This window comes from Procambarus clarkii, chromosome 32, assembly GCF_040958095.1.
Source record: "Procambarus clarkii isolate CNS0578487 chromosome 32, FALCON_Pclarkii_2.0, whole genome shotgun sequence".
In the NCBI taxonomy this organism is placed as follows: domain Eukaryota; kingdom Metazoa; phylum Arthropoda; class Malacostraca; order Decapoda; family Cambaridae; genus Procambarus; species Procambarus clarkii.
This window is the reverse complement of record NC_091181.1, coordinates 33,079,046-33,093,149: the sequence shown is the minus strand read 5'-3', so window position 1 is coordinate 33,093,149 and position 14,104 is coordinate 33,079,046. Positions and strand designations below refer to the sequence as shown.

At 38.7% G+C, this 14,104-nt stretch overlaps 1 protein-coding gene across 1 annotated transcript in view; it reads left to right on the top strand.

Moving 5' to 3' along the window:
• Positions 1–14,104, top strand: part of LOC123759389 (serine-rich adhesin for platelets) — a 55,042-nt gene that overhangs the window by 37,782 nt on the left and 3,156 nt on the right. The window contains 5 exon segments of the mRNA XM_045744370.2: positions 1,703–1,908; positions 4,214–4,300; positions 6,914–8,273; positions 8,276–10,866; positions 10,868–13,798. Coding sequence (XP_045600326.2) covers positions 1,703–1,908; positions 4,214–4,300; positions 6,914–8,273; positions 8,276–10,866; positions 10,868–13,768 — 7,145 coding nt within the window. The 3' untranslated portion in view covers positions 13,769–13,798.

Below are 14,104 nucleotides of genomic sequence, written 5' to 3'. Positions count from 1 at the left end.
ACCATGACGTATCTGCCATTTGGTGGCTGCCCCACTACAGTCTCGGAGGGTATGATACCTTTGATGGGTCGCATCCTTGATTATTTTTGAAACATTAATTCCATCTGGGGGGTCATGGCTTTAATATTTTTTTTCTTTTCCTTCTAGATTGTGATTCATGTCGCCCTCATTGTGTGTACTCTTATTATATATTTCACTCTGACAGAGAGCCATTTTCATTCTTTACCAGTTGGCTTGCATTTTCCCTGCTCCACTAGTAATACTTGCTCTGAGGAGTTCAGGTTCCACCTCTACAAGGTGACTCCGCGTGAGTCGCCTCACTGCCAGGCAGTGCACGATTTGCTCCTTGGTGGCTCCTTGAAACTATCTTGCAGAGATGGCATACTATTAATGAGTTGTGTCGTGTTTGGCCTTCCAAGGACCAGAGCCAAAATCATTGGACCCCCCTTATAGACTGAGGGCTATGTTATAGAGCTGTTGACTGTTATAATTACCCACACAAAGAAAGCATCCAGAAAGTAAGGGAAGCAATACAGACAACTGCAAGGTTCACCTAGTGGCTTCCCTGACTCCCTCCATCCCTACCAGGTTCATTGGTTTTGGGTGCAACAGCTCCAGACTGGTCTTGGAGTTATCTGTGGGCACAGGCTCTGGGCCTGCCTGGTGGTGGTCATCAGTACTAATGGATTTATACTAGTTAGTGATTCCCCAACCCGTCCTCGGACTAGGTCCATTCCATCCAGCGGTCAACCCCTAAGACTCATTCTTCAGTTTTAACATGCGGTTCTTTCAAAATAGAAAATTTTCTCAAATATAAATTAATATTGTTATATATTTGTATACTCTGCATATTTAGACATTGGTTAGGTTAGGTGTTTAGGTTCTGTTGGCGATTATTTGTATTTATAGTACGTGGGTGAATCATTTACAATGTTGTGGTTCAAACAAAAGACGTCAGCGAAGCACTTGTTTGAGAAGTGTTCAAACGTCATCAGTTGCGAGTCGTGTGTAAATTGTTTTTCCAGTCATAAATGGGGGTTTGGTGGGTGCATGGAATGGACTTCGACCTTTGTTTATGAGCACAGGCTGGATTCCTTTGTTTCATCGGCATGATTCAGAGTCCTTTGTTAGTTTCATTCCATCCTTTTCTGTGAACCTTACCATTGTCTGTAAAGCTTCACTGATTTTCTGGATGTTTTTCCCATATGGGTGATGATAATAGTGGCCTGCTTCCTGAGATGGGACCAGGTGTGGTCCTTTGAAGGTCAAACAAGACTCCTGCTATTAATGTGACCAAGCAGTGGGAAGCTATCTCAGTGAGATAGCTTCAGTCACCAAGGCTCTGGCAGAAAGAGGTATTTTATTATATTCAACTCTGGGTTTTGGGGGGAATCTGGGGATGTTCTGTCATAGCATTCTTCTTACTTGGTAAATTATCACACAGTTTTGTTTATAAAACCTTGACAATTTTGAACTACATTTACCTATGTTGTGTGGGGAGGCATTTAATTAAGATTCTTGTGTTGATTGACTTTCATTTGGGGATGCAAGTGTTTCATTACACTCAGTGATCCATTTTTTTATATGAGAATTTCATATTTCCATACTGTATTTGCATTGTTTTATGTTATATGGGACTTGGGATACCTTCGATTGCCTGCAATTTAATATATTATTAATTATATAATTTAATTATTTGCAGTCCACAAGAAGAAGAAAAGTCAAACGGAAAGATTACGTAAAGTAATAAGGAAGAACGTTTACAAGAAGATGGTATATCACAGTGAAGATCATCAGGGAGAGTACTGTGAGAAGACAAAAAAAGTTCGAGGGCAGGAAAAATTTCCAGAAGGGGATCAGGAGACAGTGGAAGAAATAGATATGGAAGAAAATGGGACATTTGATGAAGTATGTCACTCTTTTAATAATATAAAATTTGATCTAAGCTTTTTGAGTGTTCCTTTAGGTAAGAATCTGTTGTCAGGTGGTATACATGCAGAATTAGGAAAGGTGACATTCAGACAATCACTGCAAGGGATCTTGACACTGCTGGGTTTTCTTTAGAGTTCATTCTGTCCTGTTTCTAGGATTCACTTTCAAGTCTCTACCGTGGGTACTAACATGAATGTGTGTTTTTGTCCTTCTTTTTCCTATCTTGTTATGGGTATACTGGGTATTGTATTAATAAATTGTACAAATAATGTAATTAAGTGTCCATATGTACAGCAGACTATATAATTACCTGCGGGGTAATGACATTACAGTAATTGTAATTCATCAGGGGTTCATCTGGACATTTACTATAATGTCATGACCCCCGAGTAATGTTCGTGGTATTGACTTCCAACATTTTTGTACAGTCTGTCATGGTCAAGTGGTCACCACATTGGATATGCTAGTGTGTTTGATGCACCAGGGCTATCTAAGGTTCGAATCCTTCATGAGGAAGAGTTCTTTGGTTATATATATAAATGGCATTATTTGCACAATTTACCAGCAATATTATGTCAGTGTATATACTTGTAACACCTGGTATACACTGGGTCATAACACACCTCAAGGGTGGTGGTGCATAATTATATGGCAGCAAGCTTATTACTGGTATTTATTTTTCCCTTGTGGCTTGGGATACATTGGGTCACTTATGTTCCTTCGGTGCCATGGCTTCAATTTACTTAGCTGTCTATCTCTTTCATGCTTTGACTTCGATTCACTTTACTGGTATGGCCCACCAAGGTTTGTTCATTGTTGGCTGTGCACAACAAGAATGTTACTCTTGAGCTCTTGCAATTTCATTCACAGTCTGTTGTTACTGACTACAGTGTGCAGAAAGGGTTAGGGTTCTCAAGATCACAAGCAGTGGTTTTTTTTTAAGCTTCGCTTCTGTCTCAAAGATCCAAGTGGGATGGCTCTAATAATGAGAAAGTATGGGAGGTGTGGTATGAGTGAATGGGGTGTTGGAATGTCCTGTGGAGTGGAGGAGTTCATGAAAAGAAGTACTTTTAGGAGATGTGGACATGTTTGTAGAATACCTGAAAATCTTTAAGAAGGATGTGCAAACATAAAAGAAGGAATCATTGGTAGGAGTAGATGACCACTATCTTGGAGGAAAAGAGGGGAACAATATATGAAAAAAGTATGGAGGAGGGGTTAGAGAAAGCTAGAAAGGGTGAAAGATGTGTTGTGCCCCTTATCATAATGGGGAGCTCACCGAGAGGGAGTAAGCAGTTAGAGTATAGATAGATAGATATAGATGGGTGTGTTCTGCTGGTTCCTTAAGCTTTTAGCTTGGTTATGGTCATTCTCTTAAGTTCCATTTTTTTGTTCCTTGAATAAAAAAGGCTGCAGAAGCCTTTAAGTGTTAGGCATTCTAGCATTGCATTATGAATATTTGCAGAACTTTTCTTGGTAGCTTGGTGTTCTGCTGTGTAAGACTGCTTTCCAGTGTTTTCTGTGAATCCTTCAGTTGTCCGTAAAGGTTCGCTGACTTTCTGAAGGCTTCTACCAGTAGGGTTGCAGATTATCATTTGCTCCCAGTGGAGGGCCCAGGTCCCATGTAGGCTAAACTGAACTTCTGTGACTGATGTCGCCCTTTATGTAGTATGCAACTCCCCGAAGCTCCAGGAAGCCATGGCAAGTTTTGCAATTACTGAAAGGAGCAGCAGCTCCTAGGTCTCAACAGATGGAGCACTGTATAGCATTCCAGGTGAGTTAATGAGGAGAGTAGCTGGCTGGGACCCTGTGTGACATGGGCCACCATCTGGTGGAGATCGGGTGTATCACTGTTAAAGTTGTTTGCTTATGACAACAATAGTTTGGCTTGTTTCCCTTGGGCTTTATTTGTATCTTCAGTCTGTAGTTGGTCTTACTTTGCCTAATGAATCTGGTGTTATTGTTTTGTTTTGCATAGCTTATATGCAAAACCCCAAGTGAACCCCAAGTGCTCCCTATGTAGAGAGAAGCAGATTCTTGTCCTAACGCTCAGTAGGTCAGTGTGGTCTAGATGTCTTGTGCACTCTTTAAGGCACATATCAGAACACTGATGCTGCACTATCAATCTCACAACAGCTCTTTTATGCTAATATTTAATCTGTTGTGACTAAATTTGTCTTATAATGATATTAATATCTATGTACCATAGCTCTAATGTGGAATCAAGAGATTTAATATTTCAATTAAATAGTAATACTGTATTTGTAATTACATTTTTCAGTCCATTGAAATGGAAATTGCAAGCCCACATAAGAGCTCCCTCATATCAGGCTCCAGAAAATGCTCACCTACAAAATCACCTCTAAAGGTAAGACTTTTATTTAGTTTTATGATTAGATTAAGTTTTAATTAGTGCTTGTACATTAGCTATGTCTGTTGCTAGAATGAATGAATGCAGTAGAAATATACTATTAAACAAAGAAATAGAGAATACAGGTACGTACATGGGATTGCATAATTTCCGAAGCTTGACTACACCAGCACATAAGCCTTGGCAGGCTGCTGAGGGACCTACCAGAAAGTTGTGTTTCATTACATTTGTTACTTGAGTTGTTTAATTATCTGACAAATTTGACAGTGGTGATAGAACACCCAAATTAAACCACATTGGAAAGTGTTAAATATAGGAACCAGACCAGATAAGAAAACTGGCACTCCATCTCCCAGATTTAGAATCTTTGGTGCCAAGGGAAGTCTCCTATGATCTCTAGGTTTGAAGTTACACAAGTAATATGCCAATGGTTTTATTGAAATTTCGTACATGTTGAAAAGAATAGCATAATTTTTTAAATTACAGTTTTTATGTGTAGTACTGGACTCATGTTTAGCAAATGCATTGCCTTTGTCATTTCTCCATGTAGTTGTTATCCTTTTGTGCTTGTGCAAAGTAAAGCATATATGTTAAGTATACATTTTATTGCATTATTGTACAAGCAATTTTACAGTAATCTATATATGATTATAATACCAGTGCTGTAATTTGGAATTTTATTGTGCAATTTAGTGTAGGCAAGAATACCTGGAGTCAGGTTTCTTCTATTTTGTAGTACACTAAACAAAATCACATCAAATTATATTAAATGTTAATTATTTCCAGATAAAGTATACAAGGTTTGATCAAAACGTTTCGAGACTACCTATGCACACTCATATTTTATGAACATAGTTCTGTACTGTTGGTTGCAAAAATGAATGTCATTTACTGAACAGATAACTTGTGCCTCAAGACTCGGCCTCTCTAGTAGAGTATTTTGTGGTGTAGTGGTTATCACACTCGCCTCACAAGTGAGAGGACCCAAGTTGAAATCCTGGGCAGGGTAGGATGACTGGCACTGTTTCTTCACTCCATATGTCAGTACACCCCTTACAATAGTTGGGGATGTCATTTGGGTATATAATTTTTGTGGAAAAGTACGTAGCTGGAAATCCTAACTGGTTCCAATACTTAGCCTGAGGCCTAAATCCTAACATTAAAAATGACTTTCCCACAAAATATTGTGTAGTAAAGCAAGCCTTTCCTATCGGGCAGTTTGTGATGAGAGTCTGGTGAACTGCAAATTAATTTCAGAAGATCAGATTATCAAACAGATTTTTTCACACTGCTTATCTGAGGCATTGTAAAAGCTCTTGTCATCATCTCGGTCTTGTAGAACACATCAATTTTGCATTGAGCCATCATTATAAAAAAACATCACAGTACAGTAATTGCTCCTGACTTCTGCTTACTATGCAGGAAAAATTGCTGAAGTAAAGGGAATACACAGAACAGAAGAAGCAGTTAAATTATTGGGACTGTATCAAGGCTATCAAAATGTACTCTCTGGAAAGGAGACGAGAGTATCACATAATATGTGCGTGGAAAATACTGGAAGACCAGGTCCCAAATTTGCACAGTAAAATAACAACATACTGAAGTAAATGATACGGTAGGAAATGTAGAATAGTGAAGAGCATAGGTGCCATATGTACAATCATAGAATACTGTGTGAACATCAGGGGTCCACTGCTGTTCAGTAACCTCCCAGCAAGTGTAATAAATTTGGCTGAAACAAAAGAGGACTTCAAGAAAAAATTAGATAATTTTCTTCAAGAAGTGCCAGACCAACTGGGTAGTGATGGCTATGTAGGCTTGCAGGCCGCTCCAAGCAACAGCCTGTTGAACCAAGTTCTCTCAAGTTAAAGCTGACCCTTGGCTGGGCTTGGGGAGTAGAAAATTTCCCAGAACTCATTCCAATGCTTGTTGAGTGACTGAGCCCATAAATACCAAACATGCAATCTAATGAGTGTTACTTTAGAAACTCTTAATGTTTGTACAATGCAACTAGTCTTGGAATCTTATTGACCACACCTTGTATATAATAATGGGTTATGCTTGTTAGAGAGTGTCTGGACAAAAAATGCATGTAGAAATAAGGCTAGCAGTTTTATTTTGATGATGAATTGTAGAAATATAGATTACTTTATGTTAAATGGTTTCTGAATGTACTGCGGTGGATCTACGGAGTTACCTTCAGATGGGCCTTTTCCCCGGCCACTGAATTTTAACCTATTGGAAAATAAAGAGAAAAGGGTGCTTATATTCCTCTTTACTGTCTAAGTAAAACATGATTAAGAATTAATGCTGTGTCAACTTATTATTATCAAATATATCATTTGAATTTCTTCCTTTTTCTTCATCTTTTTTTTTTTTTTTTTTTCCTCTTGTAAAGAATACTGTGTTCCTTCTGCTGGTAACTCTCAAGCCATCAGCAGTATGCTGTGAATTACATGCTCAGTTAAGGATTGTAGGACATTTCTTATATATGTTTTTTTATAACAAAAATACAAAATTATTTATTATTAAATATTAATATAAAGAAATTATTTTGCCTGTGTATGGCATACACCAAACTAGAAGCACCTTTTTCTCTTTTTTCCATAGGGGTGGAGATCCAAAGAGGGGGTGCGTTGGATGTGTAATGTGTGTCAGAAGATGTTCATAACAAGAGCGGCAAGTTTAGCTCATGTTGCAACTCACATCATTTGCAACTTTGAGCCCAAAGCTGTACTAGTCAACATAGAAACTGGGACACGTGTAAAAAACCCAAGCAGCATTTGTGGAAACAGCAACGTAGATCTCAGTTGCGAAACTAGTGAAAATGAGTCTGATGAAATGGATGATGAAAATGAATATGACTCAAAACAAGAACAGCAGCCTCAAGACGTTGAGGGGTTAAAGGATACTGTGATTCAGAAAACTTGGTTAAAAAATAAAAGAAAAAACAGAAAAACCGTTCAGCGAATTATTGTGGATGAACCAGCGTCAGAAATAGAAGGAAAAAATACTGATAATAGTAGTCATGAAAGTTATTGTGATTTGGTGTTAGGTGAGCATAGTGAGAACCACAGTGAAATTGCTGTGGATGAAAGAGAGAGGCTTGAGCACTCATCCAGTATTACAAATGATGATCTGAAAATAACTGCAGCAACTAGTTCTGAGAGCGTTGGAAGCGAGTTAACAAATTTTGCAGATAATGAAGGCTTAGATTCTAAGGAATCAGATCATTATGCACTTGAAAGTTCATGTAGTTCAGAAAGCTCTAAAGAAGAAACCACCATGGAAGAGTTGACAAATAATCAGTTGGCAACTCCAACTCGAGTATCATCTGGAAATATTCTTAGCTCTGAGGAAATGGATGTTGATCTAGCAGACTTGTTCAAGCCATCGCTAAACTTTGCATCCATTTCTTACCCTGACAGTAGGTGCTCAGGTTCATATGCTGCTAAATCTAGTTGGGAATCTCAATCGGAGGAAGATGTGCATAAAGCGGCAACAAAACTTCGCTTATTTGAGGAAGATTGGAGTAGGAGTGAGACTCCCTCTGAGTTAGAGGGAGATACAGAGGAACCTGAGCTAGAAATAGGATCACTGACTTTAGAACAAGTGGATAGAAATAAGGAACCTGAAGAGGAGAGCAAACTTACACAAAGACCTAGTGTAGATGGTTTAAATAAAGTTCATGAAGTAGCGATACATGCCGAGTCGACATTACACGATGCGTTAAATAAGGAAGTTGAGTCGAGTTCATTGGATGAAATAAAAGAGGGAGTGGGTGAGTTGCCTCCTGTAAGTAACAGTACTTCCCCTGCATTAGATGATACGATAGAGGAGAAAACTAATGAACCAAGAGAGGAAAATACTACCCCAAAGCAAGAAGTAATGGATGAAGTTGATTTATATAAGATGATGAAACATCGCTACACGTCGACTCAACATCACATGACACGCTTGATAGGAAAGTTCAGTTGAGTTCATTGGATAAAGTAAAAGAGAAAGAGTCACTACCTGCAAGTACAAGTACTTCCCCTGCATTAGATGTTCCCATAGATATAAAAACTGAAGAAGTAAGAGAGGAAGATAATATACCAAAGCAAGATATGATGGATGTAGATAATAATATAAAGAAAGAAATACAGACAGAAGAAGAACTTGTGAATGAAGATGTTAATGTCAAACATAAATACTCACATACGAAAATAGAGAGCGAGTTAATCAAAGTGAAAGAAGAAGAAATTCTGAATGAAAATACAATTCTCAAAGAGGGTGGAGACACTGAAAATGTGTTAAAGCATTCTGAAAAGGATGAATCAATTGAAAGACACAGTCTAGGGGAACATCATGCTCACACCCTTCATTGTGAGGGCAAAACAGATGACCATGAAGACAAGCATTTAGAAATGAATGACATGAATACCTGCCGGTTTCTGTCTAAAGGTGGAACATTTGAAACTATTAAATATTCTGTACCACAGGAAATAAATCTGAAAGCTATACATATTGACCAACCTGGAGATAAAGTAACATCTCACTCAGATGAAGGACAACTTTCAGAACAATCTGGAAAAGAGTGCAATGCTGGATTAGTTAAAACTAAGGAGACTGATGATGCAGAGTGTGTTATTAAACCCTCAGTTGCAGCCACACATATTGAAAAAACTGTTCATCTTACAACTTCCAAACCTGATGTTTGTGCAAACATCTGTGCACAATCTTTTAATATATGTAGAGACTTGAAATCATCTGTAGAGAATTTAACTAAATGTGAAATTAATGAAAGTCTTCCAGATAAGTTAAGAAAACCTTCAGATCATTCACCACCACCAATTCAGCAAGAATGTAACACTAATTTGCCGTTGAAACGAAAAACATACGCATTTTTCACAACTAAATCGAAAACTGCTAGAAAGTCTGTAACTAAATTAAAAGCGTCACCATCTGTAAGTCCAGTAGATTTCTTGCCATCCTGTACAGTCCTGCCAGATGGGTTATTTGTAGCCAAATTAAGAGATCCATCTCAATCAAACCCTTCATCAGCATTTGTAAATTTGCCAAATGTGCCAACTATTATCGCCCAGCCTGAGTCTCCAGAGAGAGTGGCATCAGAGATGCCTCTGCCAAAATTTACAACTGTCTCAGAAACACTGGCTAAAACTCGTATCCTCAAAAAACAGCGTAAAAAACCAGAACCATCTCAGGAAACTTTGTCAGTAACTATATGTGGTGATTCTTCTATCCCAACTGTGAAACAAGGTATATGTACAGCTTCAGTAGTAACATCAGATACCAGAAACAAGATACTTCCTTGCTCATCAACTGCAATACCTATAGTCTCTCACACAAATTCTTTACCTGTAACTTGTACTGTGACGTCTGCTGGGATTAGCACACTTCTACCTTATCAAACAAACAAAACTATGGCTTCTGTGATATATCCTCAAAACACCTACATTTCTACAACTCTAACCTCTTTACCCTATTCTAGTATTTCTGATACTAGAGAGACTGAATCTAAAAGCACCTTAGCTGCTGCTGTTCTCACAAACACTATTACCAGTGTAAATCAACCAACAAGTGAATCTACTAAGTCTCTACCAAAAGATATATCTTCTACAAAAGTTTGGCCTAAAAAAACAACTACCATGGTGATCCAACCAAAATCTACAGGTGGGTTTGTAACTCAGTTAAAAACTACTGCATCTGTTTCCCACCCCAAACCCACTACTGCATCTGAGAGTCAACTTAGAACAACTGGCTTCACATTATCTGATACCAGCCCCAGAGGTACCACTGCACCTACAATGCAGTCTAGAACTGGTGCTAGTATTATATCTGTGATCCAGCCAAGAATTATCAGTTCACCCGTAACTCAACCTAAGATTGCTGCAGCTGTGACCTGGCCTGAAACTACCACTGTATCTGTAACTCAGCTTAAAACCACTACTACATCTGTAACCCAGCCTAGAACTACTACTACATCTATGACCCGGCCCATAACTACCACTATATCAAAGATCCATCCCAAAACTACCACTACATCTGTGACCCAGCCTAGAACTAGCACCATATCTGTGGCTCAGCCCATAACTATCACTACATCTATGACCCAGCCCAGAACTACCGCTACAGCAGTGACCCAGCCCAGAACTACCGACACATCTGTGACCCAGCCCAAAACTACAACTTCATCTGTGACCCAGCCCCAGACTACAGCTACATCCCTGACTGAGCACAAATCTACCATAGCAGTGACCCAGCCCAAAACTCCCACTGCCTCTGTAACTCAGCTCAAAACTGGCACTACATCAGTGTCCCAGCCAAGAATTCACAGTGTAACTGTGGTTTCTGCCCAGCAGATACCCACTGCACCTGCAACTTGGCAGAAGGCTGGCATGGCATCCGAAACCCATCCCAAAACTGCCACTCTGTCAGTAATCCAGCCAAGAACTATGGCTGCCTCTGTTCCCCAACCCGTGGCAATTACTGAATCGGTGACAAAACCCAAAATTACAACTGCATCTCCTAGCCATCCAAGAGCTACTGAATTTGTGCCCCAGAACAAAAGCTGTCATTGGCTCTGTTACCTTGACCAGGCCTACCATTGCATGTACAAATCAAACTAAAATATCCACTGCACCTGTTACCCATCCCAAAACTTCCACTGCACCTGTTATATCACCCAAGGCTACCACAGCATCTGTTATATCACCCAAGACTACCACAACATCTGTTATATCACCCAAGACTACCACAGCACCTGTTATATCACCCAAGACTACCACAGCATCTGTTATATCACCCAAGACTACCACAGCATCTGTTATACCACCCAAGACTACCACAGCATCTGTTATACCACCCAAGACTACCACAGCATCTGTTATACCACCCAAGACTACCACAGCATCTGTTATACCACTGAGAACTATCACAGCATCTGTTAAACCACCCATTACTACCACAGCATCTGTTATACCACCGAGGACCACCACAGCATCTGTTATACTACCCAAGACTACCAAAGCATCTGTTACACCACCAAGATCTACGACAGCATCTGTTATACTACCAAAGACTACCACAGCATCTGTTATACCACCCAGAACTACTACAACATCCGCAACTCAGTCCAAGACAAGTATTGTATCAGTTGCCCAACTAGGTGATACTCACCTCATACCTTCCATCTCGTTGAATCAAGTCATAGCAACAGTTATGCCTGCAGCCAAACCTAGAACACTAGTTCTTCCTCTAACTCAAACAAAAATGAGTACCCCCTCAATTATACAGCCTAAAACTGTTGTAACTCTGCCAAAATCTAATGCTGGATCTAATATTCTTCCAGTGAAATTAAGGGATATGAATACAGACCTTACTTCAAAAACATCTGATAAGCTAGAAGTCAGAACTAAGATCTCTGACATTCAAGCAGATCAAGGGGGAAAGCATTCCATTTGTACACCAAATCACAAAACAATTAAAAACATACTTGTATATTCTGCAAGTGATGATGTTTCTGATGAAAATAAATTACTTTCCACTTCTGGTAAATGCTATGAAAATATTGTTGTAGAGACAGGAAATTGTGATGATGTTTTAGATCAATTTAAATGTGAATTGAAGCATGTTGAGGAAAATATTACTGAATGCTCTATGGAGGATTCTGCAACAAAAACAACTTGCACCACTGCTCTTCAAGTTCATACATCTGAAGTTGAAGGGAAAACTTGTAATACAAAGGGAAGAAAAGAGAGAGAGAAATGTATACAACATGGTGCAGAAAGTGTTGCTAGAGTTTCTGAAGTGGAATGTTCTAATGAATTAGAAAAAAAATCAGAAACGCCAAAGTACAAAAATATTGAAACTGGACTTGAAAACCTAGAATTTGAAGGATTTAGTGATACAAACATAAAAATTAAAGGCAAAATTTATCCCAAAGTGTTGCATGTGGATTTCTTAAAGGCTGTTGATGAATTGACCAAGGAATTTGAGAAGTACACAGACACCAAGGTACTGCCGAGCATGTCAGTAAGTGGTGGTGATACCAAACATACAGCCACACATTCTAGATCAAATAAGCAAATACAAGTATGCGTAGATACTGACCCATCTTTAACAGAGTTTGCAGAGAAACAGAATAACCAAAATAATGACCTCATTAAAAAGGAATTAAATACAGAAGCAGCAAGGGATCTTGGTAGTCAGCCTGGCTGCTTAGTGCAACAGTCTGATCAAATAACTAAACAGGAAGATACAAACTCTGAAAAGAACGCTACTAAAGAGTGTGTAGCTACTGATAAATCTCATGGTTTACATTCCAAAAATGTTTCTGATATCAATCCAGACATGACTTCCAGTAGTAAGTATAAATCTAAACTGAAAGTAACAAAACATATTTACCAAATTAGTCCAAACTTGAGTTCCAGTATAGAGTCTCCATCAAAACTGAAAGTAAACGAATATCATAAACCTGCACCAGCATTGTTAAAATTGAAGAAGCGAAAAAGAGAGGGTTGTGAACGTGAACACTACCCTTTGGTAGCAGAAAATCTAGTTGCAAATATGAACATGACAAAGAAGCCAAATAGTATATCAACAAAAAATCCTGAAACTTCATCCGTGTATAATGAAGCTTTCATGAAAGAATGTAAAACTTCAGGTGAAGTTGAGGGTAAAAAAGACACCACAGAAGATAAATATGAGACTGTCACCCCTAAACATAATTTGAGCTCAAATTTCAATGAAAGTGAAATCTCAGAAGAAAGTGTACTTAAGAAGGTACGAGAAGATTGGGTACAGCTTTCCACCAACCCTCAGTGGAAGTGGCGTAGGAAAGAAAAAAACAAGGAACTGTGGAAGCTGGTAATTGCAGCTAAAGCAACAGTTAATGCTAAAAAAGTGTCACAAACAAGAGACGGTGACAATGGTTCATTATCTGAAGGTAACAGATGTGGCCTCAGCACAGAAGAATATGATGACCTTAAAGAATTACAGCTTGCTGGAACATCAGAAAGTGCTGATCAGAAAATGTCTGGGGAAAAGACTTCTGGTTGTACTGCTATTCAGTACAATGTGAAAGGAAAGAAATGGAAGGAAGGATGTCCTGTCCCAAAAAAAGCCAAGATTTCTGATGAATGTGACAATGCCACCACAAACAATTCAGGAGAAAATGATTTACCAAAAGATACTAAATTCTGCAAAGAATCAGTTAAAGACTTAACCTCAGTCTCAAGACAAGAAGAAAATCAAATAATTTCAGTTGTTTGTGGGGAGTCATTGCACGAGCCATCATCATCATCATCCCAGCATGGTATTATAGAACTGGATGTGCTGGAGGACAGTGTTGGTCCTGATCATCTCATCACAACTGCAGGTGACATGACCACCTTCGATGCAGCAGCAGTAATGCGCGATCCTACAACATTTGGTGATCTGAGCTATGACTATGATCTACATTAATTTATAATGTTACTCTTCTCATGTGTACATGTACGTATGTGTTTTATGTGATTTATATGTTTGTAAGTTCATTGTGCCAAGTGTGCAATAATTCTAAGATGTCCATATATAACATGTAATATTTTCAAAGCCTATGGCTGTAGAAATTTTGTGATGTTTCGTTGCACATACAATTTAGAGTAAACTACTGTTCTACTCACTTGATATTCTTATATTTATCACATGGTTTTATCCCAAGATGTCTGCTTAATTATACATTTCAACTTACCATGAGGTGCTTGTTTAGTGACTAGTCACTTGCGTAATATTTCTTCACCAACCCTGGTATCAATAAGA